The sequence below is a fragment of the Pleurodeles waltl genome, chromosome 6, assembly GCF_031143425.1.
Source record: "Pleurodeles waltl isolate 20211129_DDA chromosome 6, aPleWal1.hap1.20221129, whole genome shotgun sequence".
NCBI classification, from domain to species: Eukaryota; Metazoa; Chordata; class Amphibia; order Caudata; family Salamandridae; genus Pleurodeles; species Pleurodeles waltl.
This window is the reverse complement of record NC_090445.1, coordinates 322,385,198-322,412,579: the sequence shown is the minus strand read 5'-3', so window position 1 is coordinate 322,412,579 and position 27,382 is coordinate 322,385,198. Positions and strand designations below refer to the sequence as shown.

The window sequence follows — 27,382 nt, the reverse complement described above, 5'->3', positions numbered from 1 at the left end:
TCAGCTCTAGAACGTTGATGTGCAGAGCTTGATGTGTGTGATCCCAAAGACCCTTGACCGTGAGGTCCTGTAGGTGAGCACCCAACCCTGTCTGAGAGACATTTGTTGTCTGAATAATGTGGGCAAAAGGGTCCAGAAATGACCACCCTTCTAACAGGTTGGTTTTGTTCCACCACTGCAGAGACTGAAATGTGTGGTTGTCCAACAACACTAGATCATCTAATTGACCCTGTGCCTAAGGCCATTGGCATGAAAGACATTCCTGTAACAGGGGCATGTGAAGACGAGCATGTGGTACAAGCGCAATGCAAGAAGCCGTCATTCCCAGGAGCTTCATGATTAATTTACCACTGACTGGGTGGTTGGGATGAAAATGAAAAAGCTGTATTTGAAAAGTCTGTATCCATGCTGCATTTGGGTTTGCTTCTCCCGACTGTGTACTGAAAATGGCCCCAAAACAGAGCTGTAGCTGAAGTGGGTTGAGATGTGACTTCTGAAAGTTTATGGTGAAGACTAATTGATGAAGCAAGTCTATTGTGACTTGTGTATGATGCAAGCATTGACTGAGATTGCAGACTTTGATGAGCCAATTGTCTACGTATGGGTAGACATGGATTTTCTGCCTGCACAAGTGAGCCGCTACTACTGCGAGGCATCTTGTAAACACCATTAGAGCTGTTGTGAATCCGAAGGGAAGCATTTTGAATTTGTAGTGACGTCCTTCTATCACAAATCTGAGGTACTGGCAATGTGCTACATAGAAATGTGCAGGAATGTGAAGGCAAACCGCCTTGTTTCAGCAATGGGCTCACCTCCAGAAGTGTGACCCTGTGAAGGTGTTCTGATGCGATGTGATGATTTAACAGCCTGAGATCCAATAGAGGTATTAAAGATCCGTCTTTTTTGGGGCTGAGAAAATATAGTGAATACACCTCAGTTCCCTGATGTTGTAAGGGAACTTACTCTATTTCCCCTTTGAGGAGTACGGTTGCACTTCCTGTTTGAGGAGACTGAGATGGTCTTGTGAGAGTTTGTGAGTGTGAGAGGAAATGTTTGGAGGTGTGGAATAAAGCTCCAGACAATATCCATGTTGGAAAATATCCAACACCCAATGATCTGTGGTGATTTTCTGCCAAATAGGAGGGACGGTGAAGTGAGTCACTGCTTGGTGGCAGTGGAGGAGGTTTGAGGGGAGGGTGTTTTTCCCCTACCTCTGTGGGTATTCCCTCTAGAGGAACCCCTGTGAAAATCTCTGGGAGAGGGTGTGTGTTGTTGTTTCTTGGTATATGATTGCAAAGCTTCGGATGTGGAAGTCTTAGAGGCTGATGTAAACTGAAGCCTATGAAAAACACCACGGGAGGAAGGTTACTGTAGCGCACCGATTAACTTCGCCACAGTCATTGTCCTTCATTCTTTCCAACGCCTGATTGACCTGTGGACTGAACATATGTTCCTAATCAAAAGGTACATTTAATATAGACTACTGTGCCTCCTGCTTGAAGCCTAAAATGTGTAGCCATGCGTGTCTGTGTAAGAGCACACTGGTGTTAATTCCTCTTGCTGCTGTGTCGGCTGAGTCTAAAGCACAGCGGATTGAGTTGTTGGAAATTAACTGTCCCTCAATGAATTTCCTGACCTCTTTTCTTACGCTCCTCTGGGACGTATCGGAGAAGCTCTTACATTTAGTCCCAGTGGACACAATCGTATATGGCAAGTAAGCCTTGTGTGCTGGCGATCCACCTGTGCTTGTGCAGCGGCATGTTTGCCAGAAGCCTACTTTTCTTATCAGGAGGTGGAGAATCCTGAGCAGACTGGGTTTGCTCTTTTTCTGGCATTGCACACAACCAAGGAGTCAGCAGGAATGTGACCCTTAATAAAAAACCCACTAAAACGATTGCCTTTCTTTGCCTCTCTTTGCAAAATAAAAAAAGCATTGTCCCAACTCGGCTGGTCATTGTTATGTAGTTCCCAGGGGATAATCTTTGTCATTTTCCCACTGAGACACACCATGGTGAAGATGGCGGACATGAAAAAAAAACGCATTCTACATTGCATCGAAAGAAAGTGGCCTTTTCCACATCACGTTAGCCAGCAGATGACCCAGCAGGAGGTCTTCGCATCACCAGCTCTTCCATACAGAAACATGGCATCATCGAACCTTTAAGTGAGGTGGAAAATGGGAGGGATAAGTGCAAGAGGCATCTACCAACTTCTGGCATATGTCCCATTACTACTAGCCTTAAGTTTGTTAAAGTTAGATGCAAAACACAGTTAGAAGCTTTAAACAGAACGATCAAAAATATATGTATTTCAAACTAACATTTTCGAATTTCCAACCTAAATTTGATGTAAGATGATGGGGACAACAGTGATTGGCATGCTAGAGTACATAAATGAACATACAAAGAGAAATGACGAAATGCTGAAGACTTCACTGCAAGAACAGAATGAGAGTATGGCCACAAACATTACACTCGTTTTTTACACTGTACAAGGGTCTCCCAAACTTTAAAAAATGATTCTCCACAAGAATTCCCAAAGGAGGTACAGTACCAGAATATCTAGTTTTTAAATATTGTAGTACAATATATCTTAGCCAGAATACAGAATAATGAATATGAAGGTACGTAAATACGGATTTACTATTCTTAACTCTCTCTCTCTAGCTCAGATGTTTCCCGTGAAATTGTTTTCCTATTTTTCACCAACATGCCAGCAGTAGTACTGGATTATTGTGTGCGATGGGCAGAGCTGTCTCTGGGCTCAAAGGAATCCCTTTTAACTTCCCTGCTTCATACATCTCATTCCATCAGTCAGTCGTGCCCCGAGGGAGCATTTACCTACCTAAGACCAGCGTTGTTCAAATTGTCCCACATGGAAACTGGGCACTCCCAGAAGGGCTTGGTATAGGTTGACACAATTGTCTGTAGAGAAATAGAGAAGGTCAGAACGTTAGCAAATTCCTGATTCTGTAAACTGGAAGTGAGATGACTGGTCGTCGATTTTCAGGGTCAACCTGGGACCTCTTAACAACATTGTCCTTGTAAGTGCAGAGAAATTAATGATCACACAAAAAGCTTCCCAGTCTACTTTTTCGCTCACCCATGGGCAGTTCATTACCCCTTCCTTATAAGCAGACCAAATGCAGTCTGTATCCAACTAATTGGCATCTTTTTGCTTCATCCACTTTATCAGAGTCCTGCTTGCTCCAAACGTCCTTCCTATCTATCCTTAGGAACTAGCCTCAAAACAAACTCCTCTGTTGCTCCATAATACGGTCCAGTATCGTTAATCTCACTCTTCCAAATACCAAGAGATTTTGCAGTGAGCTCTCGTGAGTAGTCTCAACTCACCTAAGTAAAACACCCTAAAAAAATATGACAAGTAAAGCTAACAAGGGCTACCAAAGTCAAGGGGTAAAGTCATGATTGTGTAAGATAGTCTAGCGAAAAGTGACATTGTTAAATAAAACACCATCTTGTTATCTTGTACTCAGAGAAGGTTATTGAACGGAAAGCTTTGTCCGATGGCTTGAAGGCACAGAGGCCACTGGATGAAGGAGATTATGCCACCCACCCTATTTAGGGTGGATGTTGTATTTTTTTTTGTCTAACTGCCAAGAAACCCCTGGTGGTGAGGGATCGAAAAAAATAAGGCTCCCCAAACTCTGGGAGAAAGAGGCGTGGGGGTCATTAGGTTTTTGTTTTTTCCGAGACTAATTCCTGCTTTGGGAGTTTGCTTCTAAAAATCAAAAACTCTAGAATGTTTAGAAAATGGCTGTCAAAGCACCTGGTACGCTGAACAGATGCACCGAACAGCAGTTCCTTTCAATGTACAGAGATTACCTCTGGGCGCGCAGTCATTTCTAAATTTGGCAGAGGTAATGTCCTTCGCCACCCTGGTGGATAGGGTACAGGCCACAACACCTTAAATAAAGCCCTTAGTCTGCTCCTGTCAGTTGTTGAAACTGGAGGGATGCTATGATAATTCACTATCTTCTCCCACACTGCACAGAGCTTTGCTGCCCTATAGCTAGTTTTGTGCGAAATAAATACCATGTATAAAAATCTGTGCCCTTTCCACAGCAAATACCTTCACAGAAGAGAGCTCTGTGTCAATCAGAACTCCTTCGCCGATGTCAATACCGCACGCAAGGTTTAGCCCAGATAGGTTAACGACACTGCTGAGTTACAACAGCCCCACTGTACTTCTGGAATTCAGGCACAAGTCACACTATTTCACCCAAATACTCATTAGATCAAATAGTTAAATATGTTATCAAGACTGATGTAGTCATTTTGTGTTTGGTGAGCGGCAGAGGCCTCCTGCCAAACTCAACCTGCCACCTGACCACTAGTGCAACCAGGACACTGCCGGCCCTAGTCCAAGTTCACCGCAGGGCTGGCGGGTGAAAACAGTGTTTCCCATCGCTGGCCCTGCAGTGAAGAGGGCCTTCGCACCAATGTGGCGGTGCGGCGAGTGCAGCAGCACCCGTCGTGCATTTCACTGCCATTAATCGGGCAGTGAAATGCGCGACGGGGCTGTGCATGGGGACCCCGGGCACCCCAATTCTGTCAGCTTTTCCGCAGAGGTCTAAACCGCCATGGAAAGGCTGGTGGAATGGGACTCGTAATCTGGAGGGCAGCGCTGCGTGCAACCGTAGATTACAACGGCTGGGACCGCCAGGCTGCAGGCTGACTGCAGCCTCGCGGTGTTGCCTGTTTGACCGCAGCAGCTCAGCCTTGGTCAGAATGTGGCGGATCCGCGGCGGTCCAACAGCCACCACGAGTCTGAAGGTCTCAAGACCGCCAGACTCTGAATGACTCCCTGAGTCAAGTTTCTTTTTGTTCGGCAGGACGAGGATTTTGGTTTTTATTACATTTCTGGACCAGATTAGCATTTAAACGGCACACAGACCTGCTTTACTCCAAGTAATCAGGAACATTTTCCCAAAAGAAAAACACAGGGAAGGCAGACACACAGACTGCCTTTGCTTTCAAACACACTGCTCTCGTACAGTATACGGGCAGCCCATGATTAGAGAGTTCAGTCATTCCTCTCTAATCTTAGCCCGTACCGAGTTGATCTCTCTTACAGGTATGAAACCTAGTCATGACATTTAAGGTGCAAAGGGCAGAATGATTTAATGTGCCACTCATCTCCCCTAACAGAGCTCCTGTAGTCACCCAACTTGGCTTCTAGATACACCCTATGCTGCTGAAATGGCTTCAAATTGGGATCCAGCAGACAAAACAGTGAGCTTCTACAGGTACCCTACTGACCTCCTGCAGGCATTCTAGATAACTCTTGAAGCAACCTAAGTATGTTAAGATCCTGCAGGAACTGAACAAAACTCCTGCAGGATACATTGGTAAACTGGTACTCAAATAAAACATAGAAGACCAGTAAATCAACACTGTCAAACAATCAGAAAAAAAATTTTTTGCATGTAAGAGCCAAAGCAACAAAATATCAAAATATGAATCGGTATGCAGCACCCGCCTATATCATGTCACTGTAATGTAAAGGGCAAGCCAACACCATGTTTTACTACAATAGGAGTAAGCTTTTCTCTGTAGCCCACTAATTTAGCTGCATGATTAAAGGTGTCCCATTCGATAAATGACAATATGCATTTCAGAACTGTTGTAATATCACATAACTATGAATACAGTCTGCTTGTCCCTCAAATCTACGTTTTAAACTGCAGTTTCTTAACTAGATTTCACACCACATTCATCACATACGTTTGTAGGCATGAACATTTCTTGCTTGGAGGTGCAAAACTAAAGTATCAAAAGAGTGAATGAGAATTTAAAATGTAGTTGGTATGAAGTGTCATATTGGGAATAGTAACCTGAAGATACAGTGGTTGAAAGAGTGTAATGTGTGCATAGGATAGCAATATTAAAGGCGAACAGGTGCTGGCATTTTAAGGGAGTGGTAACTTCTCCGACTACCACCAATTTGAGGACTTTCAGTGCAGAAAACACTGGCAAGATCACTCTGCACACAGGAGCAGAGGATTTCTAGAGTTAAACCCTTCTCACTCTTATGCAAAGTTAGTAAAGTCCAGGCATTGTTTTCTCTTGTTAGCCAGAAGCATTGTGTGTTTCCAATGCCAAAGTCTTCCAAAAGGCGGACATGAGGGAGGTCATCTTTCCTGGCATATCGCATAGTGGGCATTCCGTGACTTCTAACTGCCAGATTCTTGTGGACTTAGAAGAAATGCAGTGCTTTTGATTGTAGAGTTAACACAGGCAGCGTAATTCACAATGACAATAAGCGAGCTATGCTGCCTTTCCCATCATCTGCCGACAGACGCAGCATGTTAATAGCAAGCATGGAGCCTTTACATTTTCTGAGTGGTGGTCTGGTAGGCGACCTCGGGCGGAGAATGGAGCATGAGATAGGTGGTTCGAAAGGAGTTGACCTTTGAGGAAGTAGTATGTGTGCGTGTGAAGGACCGGACAGAGACGACATGCGGCCTTTGGTTCAAACGATCTTACTACCTTTGTCTGCTTATGTCTAGTGTAACTACAAGGCTCCCCCTCTCCGCTGCTTCATAAAGTAATAGTACCCTATAGTCAGGGTGAGAATTAGTTATATGTACGTGAAGGGTGTGATTTAATTCACCTTGACACCAGTGTGATCTAATCATGATTTGGATGTTGGGTCAACATCAGCACAACGTTTGTACAGTGTCCTGTATATTCACTTGAGCAGCACAATATTTCCACATGGGGCTGGCTAAATATACACACGTTTTTGAAAATGTATGTACACTTACCCAGGCGACCACCCGTTCACGTTGTCCTTTTTCATCATTTGTGCACTTTTCATTTCATTTATGTCTGTTTTAATAATGGCATAAATGTTTTTCTATGTTTCTTTTCGTACGATCCATTACAAAAAAGGGAAACGTTTCCTGATTGAAATGACCAGACATTAGTGATCTGGTATTGTATGTGTGTGCACGGAGAGCGTGTATGAGCATTTTGCTAATTAGGGATACAAACAGGGCAATGGGGTTTTTTGGTCCTGAAGAAAGCCCTGGTGGGCCAGGGAAGGGCTGAAACATGTCGACCTGAGAGGGACTTGAGCAGCATAATCAAGCCTCAAATGATCTATTGCGTATTTTAATCATCCCTTTACCACCTTCAAATAAAGTTAGACTGTCATAAGGTAGGTGATAAGGATTTTTAATTGGCCTTTTTCTGTCCTTTCTTAGGTCGAACATAAGCATACGACCAGGAGTATACTCAAGTATACTGTGGGTTAAAGGGATTTTATTTGTTAGTTGCAGTGTCCTTTAAAAAATTTTGCTCAATATTGGTCAGTTCTGCCTTTTTCTCCCTCCTTTTTTTGTTTCAGAGCAGTGACCAACTACTGTATTGCTCCTCTTTGGTTTCTTTATCTATTGCTGTGATAGACTATTTTTTATTTTAATTTTTTTAACATTTCTTTGGTGGTCCCCTTTCACTGTGCGTGTTTTAGGCTGGTAGCTGCCTGAGTTTTATTGCAGCATTCCGTTCCTCCCACCTCCTCCCATGTCACGGACATTTGTTTTGGCTTTATTCTAGTGCTGTCCTCATTTACCCGGCTCCTAAAATAAGCTTATTTTACTAAACAAACACCATATGGCTTTGCATCACAGAGAGTCTCTCTCTCCAGGGACCCTCCCTGCCAGCACTCATGACATTGCACACATGGCACTGTTTATCTCCTTTATTGGGGCCATAAATCTTCTCAGGCTGCTCCGCTAACGTCATTAGAGATTTGTTGAAATGCCAGGCAAAGATGCATGCAAGACTTTTCATTCTGTTAACATGCAAGCACTGTCCTTGTCTAGCTTGCCTGTGCTCTGTGGATTGAAACGTGTAACGACATGGTCTCTTGATTTTAAAGAGGCCACCATGAAAACGCTGTAATATGCGACCAGTCCTATCCCAGTGTAAGCAAGTTATTCTTTTGTTCATAAATTGTCTCACTTATTATGGGATGCTTCTTTCCCAGAAACCGAAGCGTATCCTCTATCTTATGGCGTGTTCCCACTGCGAGTACTAGGCAAGATCTAATTGGATACCACGGAGGAAGTCATACTAATGAGGAGTACTGGAGAGGAAACTTAACATTTAAAGACAGCCGTAGAAAGTCCTGAGGAAGTCGTTGGGCGACACACCCCAGATGAAACACGTGTTGGCTTGGCTGGAGAAAAAATAATAAGAAGAAATAAAGAAGAATATTTGGAGAGTTATAAGAAGCGCTGGGATAAACAAAAACAATTTAAAGATAGACGAAATCAGAGAGCAAATTATCCACACCTGGAGAACTCAGACAGGAGTTATAGTCTCAGTAACAGAGAAAACATAAAAGCTTCTGATAGATATACTGATTCACGTCCATCTCGTTCCTTTCAGGACGCACCGGATAGACGTAGCGAGAGAGGAGGCCGTCCTGATCAATGTCCTGAATACGTGAAACAGAAGAAAGACTCACCACAGTCTTTAGAAAAAAGAATATAAGTCCCCACAACAAAAGCCACAGTTTAAAAAGAAAACGGTGGCAGCACTGTCAGTTAAAAATGCCAGTACACTTGAGAACATTGCTGAAGAACAAGACGTGGGCAGTGACACTGTTAGACAGTGCAGCAGAGGTCACAATATGTCGCCAGAGTCTGAAAGATCATATGGATGCGACAGCAACTAGCGATTTCATTGCAGTTGAGACTGCGTACAGGCGCATTCTCCCACCCGAAAGGGTTTATGAGTTAAATATCCAAATTGAGGGAGACGTGGAGCATTGGTGTGATATTCTGGGATGAATTTAGTTGTGATATCCTACTGGCTGAAATGAACTGGCCACCTGAGCACGTCCGTAAGCTCCCACATGGGGAAGATGTTATTTTGCCTTCTTTCTCTGATCTTGTTCCAGAAGCGGTAAAACAAGCTTACGCTGTAGAGTGGGCTTTAGCGCAGGCACCTGCGTTGAACCGCAATCATGTAGGTCGGGACAAGGACTCACCTTTCCATGTAATACCTATCAGGTCTACGCCCCAGCCTCAGCCACAATATCCTGTTAAACATGAAGCAAAAGCTCCAGTGAGGGAGAGCCTCACTCAGCTGGAGTAACAGGGTGTTACTGAGCCCTGTGTCTTTGCAATGAATAATCTGTTATTCACTGTTGCAAAACCAGACTATTCTTACAGAATAGTCTTAGATTACACACACTTAGCAGTCATACACGTACATACGCTATACAAAATTCACATAGCACAGCACTAATTAATAACATAGTGCGCAAAAAATACAAAACAACCTTGGATATTTCCAATATTTTTTCCTGCCAAAATTTAGCACACGAAAGTCGGGACCTGAGTGCATTCTCATTTGGCTCACAAAAACGCTTCTGCCGCTCGCCCCAAGGCTACAAGAACAGCCCGGGGCTGTTCTCAGCCCGTGTAACATCAATATTCCATGATACAGATCCTGAGGCATTGTCTTATGTGGATGACATCTATCTCACAGATGATGACCTCAATATTCATCTTGCCAGGGTTGATCGGATCATTTTAGGATTCGCAGCCCTTGGCTACAAATTAAATTTTAGGAAGACTAAAATAGCCTCTCAGCATATTGTTCCTGGGATACGAAATATCAAACGAGGGGAAAAGCTTGGCCCCGCACTTTCTGGAAAAATGTGCTCAACTACACCTACCTAACACTCTCAAGAAACTACAGTCTTTACTTGGTTTCTTTAATTTTGGCAGAACATACATTCTTGACTATGCACAATGTATCAAGCCACTTTATGACTTTATACGCCCTAATTTTTCAAGCAGACACTGGACAGTTGATGACACACGCATCCTTAGGGAATTGCAACAGGACATGCTAGAAGCAAAACACTTGCACACATGTGACAACTAAACAAATTTGGTCATCAGAATAATTGCTGGTGCCATTGGGTTTACTTATGCCACCTTTAACAAGGGCGACACAGCACCCACAGCGTATAAATAACATTTATACTCCAACGCAGAACAACGTTTTGAACCCACAGAAAAAATTATATCTGCAGTTCAGATGGCTGTCATTAAGGAGAGGCCATTTGCTCAAGGGAAATGCATCATTGTTGTTACCCCGCTGCCAACCTTATAGGCTGTCACAAAAGCAAGAGTCTCTAACGCTAGAGCATTACATCCACGCTGAATTCAGTGGGCAGCTTCCCTGACTGCCACCGATGTTGATTACATCTTTGTAGCGGGTTCTTTGTCCCAAGTGAGAGAGAAATTGGAATAATGCGACAGGCGCCAGATTTAAGGGGTTAACTGATTTATTTGAGTCCTGTTTAGGGCGGACTGTTTTGATCTCTTGTTTCTTTCCACAAGGTTTGTCCTGTTACATTTACTCAACTCCCTTTCTTCTCTTTCAGGACTCTTTCTGTGGTCCCGGCGTGGTCTGGTCCAACCTCGGAAGGGTCCGGTCTTCCCCTTGTATCAGCCGCCCAGGTTCCCCAGAAATGAAAAAGAAGAACAAAAGCAGGTAAGTGGGCGTAAGGGAAAGTCTATATAGGGTTAGTAGGGTAGTGAGGGGATAGGTAGAAGTGGGAGGGGGTGGTGATGGGATAACTTTTAATTGTCGGTGACCTTCACCCTTTCTTGTGATCCCAGGAACTCCCTTTCTTCCTGAGAGTTTCTTGTTGCGGTGTCCCTACACGTGTAGTTAGGGATATCGAGGTTATGTCTTCCCTTTTTGTTAGAGGGTCTCCCCCTCTCTGTAGGACCTCCCCGTGTTCCTCCCTTTATCCCCCAACAACCCCCTTAGTCCTGGCAGCCACTCTGTCAGGAAATCCCAGTTATGGTACAAACGTACCTGAGGAGGCCACGCCCCTCCGGGGACGCGGCCGGCTGTTTGGCGATCTCCCGGCTTCTCTTCAACAGGGGTGGGAGGTGCCCTGGGTTTTTCGTCCTTTCCGTTGGGTTCCTCTCGTCCGGTCTCCGTCTCCTCGTCTTGCTTTTCCTTCTCTCGTGTTCGCAGAGCGTCTCCCGTCTCTCCACACACTCCTCTCTTGTGTCCGTCTTCTTTTTCTATTGTCCCGACGCCTTCTACGTCTGACGTCATACCCCGAGGCTCTCACGGGTGCCCCGGGGGTATGTTACTACGGCAAGCACTCTGGACCAGTTGTCGGCGGCGGTCCCGTTACAATCTTTGATCCAAAACTTCAGACACAAGAATTTCTCCAACACAAACAGGAGTACCCCACACCTTTAGACATCCTGCCGTTTGACAGATACCATACTGTCATTTACACTGATGGTTCAGCACAACCAGTTGTAGGTACCAAACATCAATATTCAGCCGCTTGCGCAGCCGTGAGCGGAGTGATGAATGATGGAGTCTTCCATCCTCACAATAACTACAAGCAGACCCTGTGGGACTGACCAGCTCAGCTGGCTGAACTCAAAGCCCTTATCTTAGCGCTAGAACACACAGAGCCAGGATTACTGACTTTGATTGTCTGTGACTCCTACTACTGCGCCCAGTCCTACAATGATTATCTTAATCATTGGCGAATGAAGTTTAGAGATTCCAAAGGGAACACCATAAAACACAGAACTCTGTGGGGGAGAGTAACTGATGGTAGGGATAAGCTACCTTGTGTCCATGTAGCACATACATTGGGCCACCAACGTGTAGGGGTACAAATTATCGGCAACACTTTGGCTGATGAAGCAGCCAAATCTGCAGTAGCTACGGCTTCTGTGGCTGCAGTGACTCGTTCTCAGACGAGATTGGATAATGAAATTCTGAATGCCGTTAAAGCTTCAGCTGAAGGCAAGTCTATTCCAAAAGGATACCCGACAAAATGCTCTTACCACATCAGTGCACAAAATGCTGCCTATGCAACACTTCTTGGGGTTGGAGATCAAAGACCACAGCTTAGATCTTATTAAAGCAGGGCATGAGGGTGTTGCATTGGCTCATGCTGGTATTTCGGCCACAGTAACAGTCTTACAGAAACGCTTCTGGTGGACAGGTCTATACAAACAGACAAAACAATGTGTCCTTTGTTGTGACATTTGCCAGCACATTAAGGGCTCCAGCACTAAATGCCCACCACAGACATCCTTCTTAGTGTCCAACAGGCCACTACAATGTGTGTACCTGGACCACTGCGGTCCGCTCCAACCTGATGGTGCATATAAATATATCTTAGACGGTGTAGATTCTTGTTCTAGATTCCTGTGGGTATGGCCTCGGCAGTCGGCTGACGCTCAAACTGTTATAGAAAGACTTGCTGATCTTTATCGGTACATATGCGGATGCAGCGTTCCATTCGGACCAGTGCCCAGCCTTTGTCTCTAAGGCACTGCCGGACACCATGGGGACGATAGGTGTTGAACTCCATTACTCCTCACCATACCATCCTGAGGGAAATTCGGTTGTGGCGAGGAGGAATCGTGATCTAAAGCAGTCCTTAACAGCTAGAGTATTAGGTTCTGGCCGCAGCTGGCTTCATTACCTATATGGGGTCCAGACAGCACTGAATAATCTGCCAAGACGGACCTGGGGGGGGGGGGGGGGTGGTACACACTCCCTATGAGGTTCTCTTTGGAATACTGATGTATGTCCCAGATTTTGATGGCCCTGGTTTGGTGGCAGTAGATACACCTTTTGACATAAATGAACGTCTTACTGTCTTACAGGAGCTTCAGGAATTTCGTGATGATAAATCATCCGCCAGTGCTGCCACTTTAGGAGTAGGGGATTTACCAACAACTTCCACTGGCTGGACTCCTAAAGTCAGGGATCTGGTTCGTGAGAAGATCGCTGTGAAGAAGGAATTTCGTCCATCCTACAGAGCACCGGTCCCAGTCCTGGGAGTGTAAGGTACCAGAACTGTCATCTTACCACTGTTGCCTGGTTCCAAAGCAAACAGATTAATTTCCACTGATGACATCAAACTTCACCATGTGGTCGATCTGCACAGTAGACGCAGAGGTCCCTTGGGTAGTTCCCGGTCCCCTCTCACTACCCAACAGGACATACCTCTTCAAAGCAGAAATAACCGCACTACTTCTGACTACACAAGCATGTCCAATGATGCTACAAATACCTCCTCAACCGTGGGGAGGGCGGAAAATGAGCTCTTGCTGATTCCAGTTACCACTTCAACGACAGCACCGGTCCAAGATTTGACTGTTTTTTTACACCAACATAAGCTGACGATATCGTCTACTATGAGCCTCCACTTGAAGTGGATCCATCCACCACTAATGCACCTGCTCCTCCATTTGCAAAGACTGCTTCTGGTTATTTCATCGACATTGATGACTTTTCTTCGGATGAATCCACTCCTGTAATGGAAAATATTTCAAAGACACATGAGCTGTATCTATGGCTTAAAAATAACTATTTAATTCACCCATGGAACTATTTATGGTTCTGCTTGATATTTTTTGCATTGTTTCTATGGATTGGTTTTGTGACTGTTTTATTTTTGCTTATAAATGGTCATTACCTTCCTGAACACTCCTTTGTTAAGCCTGTGGATGAAGTCTTGACTCCATATCATTCCTCACTTAAGGTCTGAAGAGACTTGTACCTTGTGAACATTTCAGCTGAACCTATTCCTGACGGGATTGTGTGGGACAACGTTCCATTTGATATATATGGGCCTAATGAGGTCATTCAAATTCCATATGTCTATGACTGATGTAATTACACCTGGTGTTGTATCTGATGATTGGGATGTTCAGACAGTTGGTTCTATGTTAACTGAAATGAAGGACTATTCAGTATTTGAAAGTGATGATTTACACAAATACAAAGAAAGAAATGTTCTGCCATGACAACTGGGGGCATTACTACCTGCACCGTTCTACTAGACATCGACCATTACTTAACTGCACACAGTAGAACACTGTTCAACACCACCTGTAGGGTGCCCAAAACATTATTCAGATAAATGTTCTTATTTTTCTGGGCATGACACAAAAAATGCACATTTCAAATTACCTCCTTCAAAAATAAGAAAACTTTTGCTAACTGATACAAAACTGATTTATTAAGATTCCTTTGTTTCCTGTCTTGCAGTTGAACGTCACAAATACAGGAAGAACACTATTGATTTAAAGAGTGTATGGGGAACACAAGATTGGCAAATACAGGGTAAGAAAGTTTTGTTTAGAGTGTGCCTTATTCCTATGCAAATGATCTGTTTGAATGAAAGCATTCAACAGACATCTTGTCTGGGGTTAGCAAAAAAAAAAAAAAATACACACACCCGGTATCCCCACACTGGCAAAGTTTAATAATTGGCAATCCTTTCTGTATGTCACCGAGGAAGAACTAGATGCAAAGGTTCAGGCTGGTAGCTATAACTCTTCACTTTCCAGTCCTGGTCGGGTGGTTGATTTGGCCAATAGACACAAATGGGTGTCAGGCACGTCTTGTGAATTCCTCAGGTGGTTTCAAGATTAGCCGGCCAGACCCTTGCCTTGTCTCTGGTCAACACCTGGGTACAGTTACATCATACAGTGTGGTTAAACTGTGCCAACAATGGGTACTGACTAACACGTTAGCCGCAGTTAAGGATCTTCTTAACACTCTTTCTGAAGATATACAGGGAGTGCAGAATTATTAGGCAAGTTGTATTTTTGAGGATTAATTTTATTATTGAACAACAACCATGTTCTCAATGAACCCAAAAAACTCATTAATATCAAAGCTGAAATTTTTTGAAGTAGTTTTTAGTTTGTTTTTAGTTTTAGCTATGTTAGGGGGATATCTGTGTGTGCAGGTGACTATTACTGTGCATAATTATTAGGCAACTTAACAAAAAAAAATATATACCCATTTCAATTATTTATTATTACCAGTGAAACCAATATAACATCTCAACATTCACAAATATACATTTCTGACATTCAAAAACAAAACAAAAACAAATCAGTGACCAATATAGCCACCTTTCTTTGCAAGGACACTCAAAAGCCTGCCATCCATGGATTCTGTCAGTGTTTTGATCTGTTCACCATCAACATTGCGTGCAGCAGCAACCACAGCCTCCCAGACACTGTTCAGAGAGGTGTACTGTTTTCCCTCCTTGTAAATCTCACATTTGATGATGGACCACAGGTTCTCAATGGGGTTCAGATCAGGTGAACAAGGAGGCCATGTCATTAGATTTCCTTCTTTTATACCCTTTCTTGCCAGCCACGATGTGGAGTACTTGGACGCGTGTGATGGAGCATTGTCCTGCATGAAAATCATGTTTTTCTTGAAGGATGCAGACTTCTTCCTGTACCACTGCTTGAAGAAGGTGTCTTCCAGGAACTGGCAGTAGGACTGGGAGTTGAGCTTGACTCCATCCTCAACCCGAAAAGGCCCCACAAGCTCATCTTTGATGATACCAGCCCAAACCAGTACTCCACCTCCACCTTGCTGGCGTCTGAGTCGGACTGGAGCTCTCTGCCCTTTACCAATCCAGCCACGGGCCCATCCATCTGGCCCATCAAGACTCACTCTCATTTCATCAGTCCATAAAACCTTAGGAAAATCAGTCTTGAGATATTTCTTGGCCCAGTCTTGACGTTTCAGCTTGTGTGTCTTGTTCAGTGGTGGTCGTCTTTCAGCCTTTCTTACCTTGGCCATGTCTCTGAGTATTGCACACCTTGTGCTTTTGGGCACTCCAGTGATGTTGCAGCTCTGAAATATGGCCAAACTGGTGGCAAGTGGCATCGTGGCAGCTGCACGCTTGACTTTTCTCAGTTCATGGGCAGTTAATTTGCGCCTTGGTTTTTCCACACGCTTCTTGCGACCCTGTTGACTATTTTGAATGAAACGCTTGATTGTTCGATGATCACGCTTCAGAAGCTTTGCAATTTTAAGAGTGCTGCATCCCTCTGCAAGATATCTCACTATTTTTGACTTTTCTGAGCCTGTCAAGTCCTTCTTTTGACCCATTTTGCCAAAGGAAAGGAAGTTGCCTAATAATTATGCACACCTGATATAGGGTGTTGATGTCATTAGACCACACCCCTTCTCATTACAGAGATGCACATCACCTAATATGCTTAATTGGTAGTAGGCTTTCGAGCCTATACAGCTTGGAGTAAGACAACATGCATAAAGAGGATGATGTGGTCAAAATACTAATTTGCCTAATAATTCTGCACTCCCTGTAGACTTGCAGGACTTTTTGTTAGATGCTAGAAAGCCATGCTCTAAAAGATTCATCTACGCCTTAAATAATGAAATATGGAAGCTTTCTCAGATAGAAGCTGCTGCGCGTTTAAGGCAATTAGACAGGGAAAACTTAGAAAAGGCTTTAGCTGTTGTCGATAACGGCATGAACACTCTGTCTAACAGGATTTATTCCCTGACAAACATAGTATAGTCTGCGATAGATATCATTCAGACAGACATGTCCCTTTTATATCATGGGCAAAGTCAGCTGCGTTCCATCATGCAGTTAGGTTGGACGTTACAGACTTTGAAAAAAATGGCTGAGTTCCATGGAAGTACATTAACGGTAGTGAACTGTTCACTGCTTTTAATTTATCCAAAGAACAACAGACAATGGCTAAAAGGAAAGCTAGTTTCACCATGCTTCACATAGAGAATTTAGAGAAGTTGCCTTTCACAGTTGCAGAGAGTCCTTCAACAGTATGGCTCCTACATGGCATTATTAATCTGCCCATTTCCACTTTTCATTTTTTGAAATGCCTGAAACAGCTTGCCGTGGACCGGGACAAGCGACTAGGCAATAGCTATATTGAAGAAGAGTAGGAGTTGTCCTTTGAATACAAATGTCTGAACAGCGAAACAGAGGTCTGTAACAGTAATCTTGCATTCCCTTCCGCCTAGAGTCAATCAATGATCTGCAAGCAGGTGCTCCTTCACGGCCTTTGCAATGCGGGGGCGCAAATGTGACCTGTTTTCTGAAGGGTACTCCCGTCCCTTTGATTCAAACAGCATTTCATGTACTTTTAAATGGAAGTTATGTGGTGCTGAGCGACCAAAGATGTTGCGGTATGTGACCAGGAATTGCCTAAGCAATTTCAGTCTCTAAGGTCGTTACGTGTTGTGGATAAGCTTTATTCTCCCCCACACGAGAGATAAAAGTATCAGAAATGTGGCCTCACATTGATACTGCTAGTGTACATTATGACAGACTGAGCAGACTAAAAGCACTACTGTTCCAGAAACAAGACGCATTGACATCAGCTAAAGAGATGTATGCTCTCAAGAATGCGACATCATCAGCTGAGATACAATCCCTATTAAATACCAACTTCCCCAAGTACTTTGGAGAGCTGGTATCCAGAATTTTCAACACTTTGAGCACTACTGTAATTTTCCACTTCTTTAAGGCTGTTGGGTCTGGATTTGTGTCCATTTTCCAGACTGTCTTCGGAGTCATTCCATTGGCCATCCATTCACTCACTCTTTTCCAGTGTGTTTGGCGGCTTTCCTATAATGTTAGCATTAATAGGCGGAATACTGCTGCTATTTCTTCTGATTCACAGTGGTTGTGTCTTTCCAGCTACGTGAAGGAATGGAGTCACTGCCACCAGCACAACGGTGCAGTGAACGCATGGGTCAGGTCTTTAATGCTCCGTTGCTGGAAGAATTGGAGCGTGATTGGTCATTGTCATTCTGACCACTCCTATGGTGCGTGCAACCAGTCTTTCGCTGCCTGTGGTGTCTCTTCGAACATTTGCCTACAGTGTGTCTTGCTGTTACGCCAGTGCCTCCTGTGGACCAAGCACTGCTGATGTCCCCGATGAGGGTTCATTCACGGTAGTGCCCTTTGAGACTAAGGCTGATTCACAAGGCTACTTATGAGCTGCCCTTGGTGAACAATTTGGTTCTTTTCGGCACTATGGAGAGTGCCACTCCAGCAGATGGACCCGCACAAGAGACTACTATGCACTACTGCTCCATGGATCCATCTGCCTATCCTGTCATCGATCTAACATCTGACGATGTGGCCTCTTTCCTGAGGTCCTTTCGGTTCAATGGCTTTAAAGATGCTCTTCAAGATCATGACTACTATTAGAAAGATTTGATGTTTGGCTAATTGTACCAAATTCAAAGTTTGCCCTTACTTTGGCCCGCTGTGCTTGTCATGGTCGACATTATTTTTCTTTGTATGTTTTTTAGCTATTGATTATTAAGACGTTTTTAAATGTGATTTTTTTAGCTAGTTTTTATGATTTTAGCTTTTAGTCCAGGTCACTTTTAGCATTGGGTTCATTCTCCTTTGGGGGCATCATCCTATGGCGTCATACTTGTTACGGCAATGGGGAGGGTGTAGTGAATCCTATCTTGTTTTAATGGGAAACAGGAGTTAGCCTTTGGCTTGCAGACTCGTGCCCCGTTACTCAGTAATTTTTACCCTACTTAGTTTGCTATGTTCTAAGCGCATTTATTTAATTATATCTTTTCAGATGGCTGCCTTGTTTCTAGTTAGGCCAATGTTTACGTTTCACGTTATCAGTGCCACCGCGCTAAGTCGTCAATATCAAGAGACAAAGATACACAAACTGTAGGTGTTCACATTAGGTACTTTCCCTCTTCATGCCTTCGAGGGAATTGTTTACATAAATTGCCACCCCAAGTATGTCTTGTTATGTATTGTATGGGAACAGACCTATGTCAGGTCAGAGCATATCTGTATAAATGCAACTCACTTAGACAGCTAGTCAGAGGGAATCCGACCAGATGCCATCGTTGCTATCGATGCCGCACATCGCCCTGATGCTGACCCAGTCTTCGTGTCCCTACGGAGTTTGAGCTGGAGACCTCATTCCAAGGTAACCAGGGTTGGGGGGCTCTTCTCATGGATATAGCACTGCCAGATTAGGTTTAACATACTTAGCTCTCTTTAGGATAGAGATGAGGTTCACATTATCAGGGTATTAAGACATATTTCACATCTCATGCACCTCATGTCATTGCAAGATGGTGAGGTTCTTTGTATTAATGACTCTTGTCTTTACCATTCTGTTTCTTGCATTATTCATTATCCTAATCATTGCAGCCCAATCAACTTATCGCAGATTGCAGTTTTGTTAAATAAAACCTATTAAAACATAACTGCATCTTTTTCATTGCCTGTGTTTGACTAAGATGTTGTTCATGTGAGAAAGGGGTACTCTCCGTTTAACCACGACACTCCCTGAGATGTCATACTTTTGAGTCCATGCGTAAAGGCTGCCACAAATCACCTTTTACTGTTTGGGTTTTTGGCGAGGTGCTGCTTGTGAGCTGGGAGGGTTGGGATGACAGTTGCGATTTCTTGTAGGATAGGCATAGTCACCTACAAACATAAGTACTGTCATCCTTGAACCAGCAGTCTTGCCTAGAGCAAGAGTCAAACTATCACAAAGGAGGTCATATTTCCACAAAACAGACTGCATAACAATGCATAACTTGCCTTTTTGCAAGTATAATTTTGAAAACCCGGCCACATGATTTGGTCATCCCCTGCTGGATGTTTCCTGTGGCCCTGCTTATGATGGGAAACCTAGAACTGAGATGTAGTGTTGACCTGCCAACCCACATGGTGCCACCATGTGTCATACGATTTCGGCTCCCTTCACAAAGTCACACTCACAAGCTGAAATCAAAGAGTGGCAAGCAAGGTGAACTGGAAACCACTGCATATCATGGATCTCCAGTTCAGCCATGTCCATTTAAGATATGTGAAAACACCCCAGGAGATTGGAGACAGCTTTATTTACCTTTTTAGGTTGTGCGCGCAAGAGCTTTGACCTGTTGTTTAGTATTGTGGGCTTTTAACCACGCCCACCTCACGCCAGTCACTTTCACTCGTTCTTGAGCTTGCCTTTCAAAATTCACTTGATGTCATTGGTAAATGCTGCCCCTGTGACATGGATAATTGCACGATTGCCGCTATACTTCAGCGTGGGCAAACTATTTATTTTCTTTTGTTTCTCCCCTTTGTGCTGCATGGTGGCCATAGCGTTCACAGCACAAACAGGCACAACAGCATGAACTTGTTGTATAAACCCTTCCTGTTTATTCAGAATATTTTGTACAGATACAATGCACTTTTCATTTTCCTTCCACTCTCATGAAAATAAGATAAGCCTCTTTATTTGATTTTTTTTATGCTGTTGCACCCCTTGCTTACCGCCCGTGGGGCACCTCAAGCGTGTTATAGAGGTTCACAAAACAAACAACAAAATTAAGTGCCTGCGGCCTGGCTGCCTGAAGTTTGTTCCGTCCTAGCTTGGCGGATTGAGTTTCTTGTCCCTTCAGCTGACACAAAGCATAGCATACCACAATATAAAACAACATTGCATAGCATAACACAATATAGCATAACATAACACAACATAACAGCATACCATAACACAACATAGCATAACACAGCATACCATAACACAATATAACACAAAATAGCACAACATAACAGAACACAGCATAGTACATAACAGAACATAATACAGCATAGCATAACACAATATAATACAACATAGCATAGCATAACAAAAAGGAACACAGCATAGCATAATACAATGTAACACCACAACATAGCATAACGTAACACATCGCATAATACAATGTAACAAAACATATACCATAACACAACAGAGCATAGCATAACATAACACAATATAACAAAGCATAGCATAACACATTATAACCCAACATAGCATAACATAACACAATATAACACAACATAGCATAGCAATATAACACAACATAGCACAACATAACAGAACACAAAATAGCACATAACAGAACGTAACACAGCATAGCATAACACAATATAACACAACATAGCAGAACATAACACAAAAGAACACAGCATAGCATAATACAATGTAACACCACAACATAGCATAACATAACACAACATAGCATAATACAACGTAACACACCATATACCATAACACAACTAAGCATAGCATAACACAATATAACACAACATAGCATAACATACCACAATATAACAGCACAGCAGAAAATAAAACATAGCATGACACAATTTAACACAACACAGCATAACATAACAATATAGCACAGCATAGCATAACACAACACAGCATAACATAACACCACCACATAGCATAACATACCACAATATAACACAACATAGCATAACACAACAGCATAACATAAAACAACATAACACAACATAGCCTAACAGAACACAACATAAGACAACATAACCTATCATAGCATAACAAAACATAAGACATCATAGCATAACACAACATAGCATAACATAAGACAACATAACATAGCATGACATAACACAACATACCATAACAGCATAAGACAACATAGCCTAGCACAACATATCACAAAATACAACATAGCATAAAATATCACAACATAACACAAAATAGCATAGCATAACACAACAGAAGACAAATAGCACAGCATAACAAAACATCAATTTAGCATAGTATAAACACAACATAACCCACATAATTCCGTGCCACATCACACACATCTACTCCATTCCAAACCAAAACATATGGGTAAAACACATTGTCATTTACAGCGCCAAAAGCTCTAACTCTAGCAAATGCGAGACCGATTGCAAATGCTTGTTTCCCTTGTGTTCCCTATATTCTCCCTCAGTCACATGACAAGGGCCCGCCCGCCATCAGAGTATGCATTGGCCAGCGCCAGATGGCCGATGATGAAGCATGACACCAGGGGGTATGTGGGGTCATGCCTATTGGATCTCATCAGTGGAACGCTGGGATAGAGGATCCACCTGAAATCCAGGAATTCCTCTTAAGGCAAGGAGGTACGGCTCCGAGTTAGGGCTGTTTGGTAAGGAGAGCACAAACAGTTGTCTGTTAAATCTCTCTCCTTCCAAACCCTGTAAATCATAGGGGTTTATAGGTGCCGTCATGGTGGTGCGGAAAGCTAGCACTGTGGTTAATGGGCATAGTAATGTACTGCAGTGCATAGTAATCTTTATCAAGGCAGTTAGGCTCCTCTTTGAAATTAGTACTGGTAGATTCTCTGTGAGTCCTAGACCATTTATCAAACTTTAAAAAGGTGCCATCAGAGAACTCTGAGCTTAAAACAAAACACATTTTTTGAAGGTTAAGATCAATGAATGGTATAGCAGGGTTAGCCGATGGAAGATTTGGGCACTGTGACATAATCTCATTCTCCGGGTTCTCTATTTTATCTCCAAGGTTCTTTTCCTACTAACTAGCCCCTTCCTAATCATTTCTAGGTCTGTCTCAAACCAGCCATTTACTTACAACTGTGGGCTCTTGTAAGAGAGGCCTAGAGTTGTCTCAGGGACTTGTCTCCAGCTGGACAGAGATGACTGATGCTGGCGCAAGCGTTCTCAGAATGCAGTACTGCAACATGGTACAATAAGATTGCCACTTATGGGTGCCTTTTAACAGGTAATTAAGATTACAGTACTGTTTCATTGGCATTCAAGACAGAAAAGTCATAGTGGCTTTCCGCTGCATCTGAGAAGCCTATTCCGAACACCCAGCTTTGGACAGCCAAATTCTGGTAGGCTATGCAATACGAAATTCTGTGAAAAACGTTTAAATTGTCGGCAAACCACCCTGACAAAATGTATGCACTCTTTCAGTGGTTCGTCCTTTCCAGTCATTTTTGGGAAGTGAACCCAGGCTAATTTCTCTTTCTGGGATGAGTAGACTGGTCAAAGCAACAAGACACTGCTTGGTACGATTTACCAAGTTTGCGTGAAGCTCCAAACAACATAAATAAAAGATCACAAGCTGTCTTGCAGATGTTGTAGAATGAAAGTCTGCCCAGTCGTTTATGGCACCACTGCTGGCATCTCCTGGGCCAGACTCAGAACCTTCAACTTGTGTAGGAGCGAAAACTGCTTAGCTTCCACAAGTCCAGCATAGGATGTAACCAATCTCCCTACTTTAGTACAATGAAATAGGGGGCGCTCTGTCTCTCTTCAGAGGGCTGGGTGAAGTCCATCAGAGCAGAAGCCTCTCTAGTTTCTACAGTGGTTTCTTGGAGAACAACTAAGGGAGTTGTACACCATAGCCAATGTCAACCATGGAGAAGCACCAGAACCTGTGGTTTTAAGGGTCCGTTGCTGGTAGCGGAGGTAAAGCCTGGCTTTGGATCCTCAGCAGTGGGGTGCTAGAGACCAGGGTGCCTCAGGATAACTCACTGTGAATTCATAGTCTCAGTTGTAGTCTGTGAAGTGGGCTTACTGGCCCTTCCAAAGTGTTTCCTCCTTGAACTTCAGGTCGAAGAAAAGGAAAACAATGCACGAGCCAGAAGTGTGGTGGGAAAGGATTCTTATCCTTAAAAAAAATGAAAAGACAATGACAGTTAGAAGGTCTGGCAGTTGTCAATTGAAAGGAATTCTGATATTGGGTTGTGTATTGATGTAGAACCTCATCCGTGAAGGAATTAATTCAGTTAGATTCACCCTGGACATGAACCTCACCCTCAAGGAACAGAAGAAAGACAGATTCCAGCGCTCTCTCTGCTAAAGAAAGTGAAACGGTCTTCCAGAAAGCATCTTCAGAACTGCTGTTCAAGCCCTCATAATTCATAATCTTTCATCTGCATGGTGTTAACGCCATGCTGCATGCTTCCCAGAAAGGTCCACCTTAAGTGCATCAAAATGCCACAGCACGTCTCATTCAGGGCCTGAAGAAATATGATCACATCACTCTCATCCTTGGGCCTCCTTGCTGGCACACTCCATCTTCAAAACCAGCTGCATAATTTACAGACTCATCACAACCAGCACCGCCTCTTATTTTGCAGACAAGCTGTCCATCTATGGTGGTTCTCGACACACCTGTAGCCAGGACACCATCATAATAGAGGCTAAGCGGTGTAAAAAACAAGCCAGAAAGACAAAGGTCTTTTACACCTATGCTCCCAGAGTCTGGAAGAACATCCCTGTATCCACCATTCCTAGTCCTCCACCGTACCCTGAAAGGCACTCAGAAATCCACCTCTTCCCTCTCACTCTCACTGCAGCATGCTCCTCTATCTAACTCACCAGAACAGGCCACCTTAACTCCCTTTCCAAGAAGGGGATATTTTACTCTCTCACTACCTGTTCTGCTCCTTGTGTCATCCCTTCCTCATCACCTCCCCCTCCAGAACAATCCCATCCTCAACTCCACAGTCCTGTTTGGCATGTTTTTAACAGAACCTGCACTCTGCCTCAATTACACTTCCATCATGTCCTCTTTACCCGGAGACATTAACACTAATCAAGGCCCTCACAACTCTAGCCACAGGACTCTATTCAGAAATCCCTTAATAAACATAATAAATCTACATGCCCAGGGATTTCTCAACACAATATCACTAAAGGTGACAACAACTCACTGAATCACTCCTAAACCCATCAATTTCCCACTCCACTACCTGCTCTCTGACTTCTCACAACCTGTACCTGGTTCTGAATCCCCCAGATTTCTCTATCATTGAACAAGACGGAAATGGAAAACAAGGTGGAGGAGGTCGCTCTTATACACAGCTCCTCCATTCAGTACAAACATGCATAGCTGGCCCAGGGCCAAAGAGCCGAATGGCTCTCGGTTGAGTTGAAGACAATCGGGAAAAAGGTCCATTATACTGCACTTTGCCTACCACTCTTCAAGAGATAAGACAATCTCTGTTGAATAACTTAGAGCTAATAGCCGAGATGTCACTGAGAAACTTTAATATAATATTCTTGGGGCACTTCATCTTTGACTGGGGAGAGGGGTCTGACAAAGCAGTGACTCAACTAACTCTTTATCTAACAACTTCAATAAAGTCTGAGGTACCTTCATCAATGAGACTGGATCTATCCTTGACTACATCATTTGTAGAATGAGGAGTAAAATACAGTGAAGCAAACCAGTCCATCTTCTCCATTTCATTATCATCTGTATGAAATTAATCCTTCATCAAAGTTTTTGCTTAACTTGGTCCTGAGATGAGTTTTTCGGTCCAGAGTGTATAAAGTTAAGGCTTGAATTACTTCTATGCCAATTGGCCTGGAAGCTAATAGCTGGAGAGATTAGACTTTGATAAGTATTTGAAAGCATCTCATGGATTTACATCATAACAATTGCACAAAGTTCAAGACTTAGGGCCTAATTATGAGTCTGCCAGTCACTAGACCGCCAGACTCACAGTGGCCGTCTGTACAGCCGCAGCATTGACGGTCCAACCGTCAAATTAAGAGTCTGGCAATCGGACGACAACGCAAGAGTTCTTTGTTTGATTAATTAAAATATTTACTTACTTACACGGTCAAATCCAAGCAAGCTAAAGGCCTATTAGTAAAGCTACCAGAAACTTCAACCCCTCTAGATATGAGGCAGGAGAAGAAGCAAAATGATGTTGTGAATCCCAGTTTTGGTTCATTATTAAGTAAGAAGTGTAGACTCCACACTCTTATTCAGAGAATTCCAAATGGCTCACGAGACCATGAGGTAAAATGCACGTCAACCACATAAAGGACCAAATCATCGGATATATTAGCCAGGCTAAGTTCGCAGAGTAATAACGAGAGGAAGTAAACACAGTCTCCACCCATAAAAAGAATGCTGTCTTCGGGCTGCTGTAAGTAGGATCTGAAGGACAAAGTGAAAGAAACATTATTGACAATCAATTAGCAGTTGACCACAGTGATGTGAAAGTTGTGGTACTGATAACAGACTCACTCTCAGACTATGGTATCTCAAACTCAGGCAAAATCGAAGTTATTCTTTGTCCTGGAGTGAAGAATACATCATGGGTGATTGTTCAGATCCGACCAAGGATGGGGAAGAGGGTATTTGCAGCACTCCTCCTAACCTCAAAAGTGATGAACAATTAAACTAAATGTGTCTTCTGAGCGAGCCTTCAGAGAAATATCAAATGCTAACCCCTCTGGTGCAATTGCCTAACCGAGTAGTGGTAGCACAAATGGGAATAACTAATAGAATTATTTAAACACCACTGTACTCCCCCAGATGAACCCAGGATATCCTAAATAGGGGTAACAATCTAAAAGTAATTCAGACACTGCCAAACTTGAATCATGTGTCTTCAGATGATATTTTATCAATGAAATTCTTAGAAACTGAGTCTACAGAGACCTTATGGATGAGTTACTTCTTGGCAACGACAACCTTAGCTAATAAAGATACACAAGCTTAGTTGGTCATAAAAATTTCCAAAGGTACAGAAGAACCATACCCCATAATCCTTTTACGAGCAGAAAAGCATCATATCAAGCACAATAGGCATAACACCAAGGTGGCCTTTAGATCCATAAATAGGTCCTTTCTAGTTATGCAACCAGAAATGATTTGGGTAATTTGAACGTTGACCTTCACCATCAAATAGGAGAGAAATAAATTGTGCTAACACCAAGTAAGAATCAACAACTTGGTGAAGGGAGGCACAAGAGTATTGACCGAGGTTGGCTCGCCAGACCCTTAACATGACTAAAGAACATCCTGCCAAAGGAACTAACTTTTTGCTGGCATCCATTTTTTACCAGGTACACTACCAAGTTGAAATATTTCAGAGTTAAAACCTAAGGTAGACGACAAGGACTGAATATTCTTTATAAAATCTTCCAAGATCTGTTGCTTCCAGGAAGTGTGGCTAAAAAGGAACTTTTGGTCTACCCTTTAATGTATTGTTATTTATCATGCCGCATTGGATCGTTATCACATTTACTACCAATGTGCAAGCAAATATGATGGTAAGTAACAACATGCTTATGATAGGAAGTGATTACATGATTATCATTGTCATTATTGTGGATCTGCCTCAAGACAAAACAAGCACTGGCAAGGCCAATAGGTCTGACTTTGACTTCCAGGCTTTTTTCTTTATCAGTGCCACATCAGTTTAAGTCTGAGGACATTATAGTGCACCCAACCATGCAACAACAAAGCACAGAACAGTAGATCAGAGAAAAACACAACATGAGAGTACAGCATAATGTACACTGAACCATTATAGCAAACCACAAGATTTCACATTACTTTGGATCATAACACATCCCATCAGAGCACAGTACAGAAAAACACATCAGAAAGCAGCACAGCTTATTGCACAACCTGGAATTTACACCACAGTATCAAAAGACTGACCACCCCGTCCCCTTTCTTCCCACCCATACTGCATTTTAAATACTAAATTTAGCTTGTCAAAAGTAATTAATTCACATATGTATTTATTATGTGACTGATTGCTTTTCATACACTACTACTGCTTAGACTTTACTGTATTTCACATGTATAGTTGCAACCAGCTTCCTCTATCAAATTACTTGTGACGGTTTTAACTAACCATACAATAAAGAAATTACCTTACCTGCACAACAGTCTCAGACAGTGCCTTACACTATCTCT

The 27,382-nt window shown here is 43.1% G+C and overlaps 1 protein-coding gene across 2 annotated transcripts in view; it reads right to left on the bottom strand.

Annotated features, from left to right (window-relative positions):
- LOC138299676 (dehydrogenase/reductase SDR family member 1-like) overlaps nt 1–27,382 on the bottom strand; it is a 235,436-nt gene that overhangs the window by 158,433 nt on the left and 49,621 nt on the right. For both annotated transcript variants that reach the window (XM_069238149.1, XM_069238150.1), the window contains exon 4: nt 2,845–2,924. In XM_069238149.1, the coding sequence (XP_069094250.1) occupies nt 2,845–2,924 (80 nt within the window). The remainder of the gene's footprint in view (nt 1–2,844; nt 2,925–27,382) is intronic.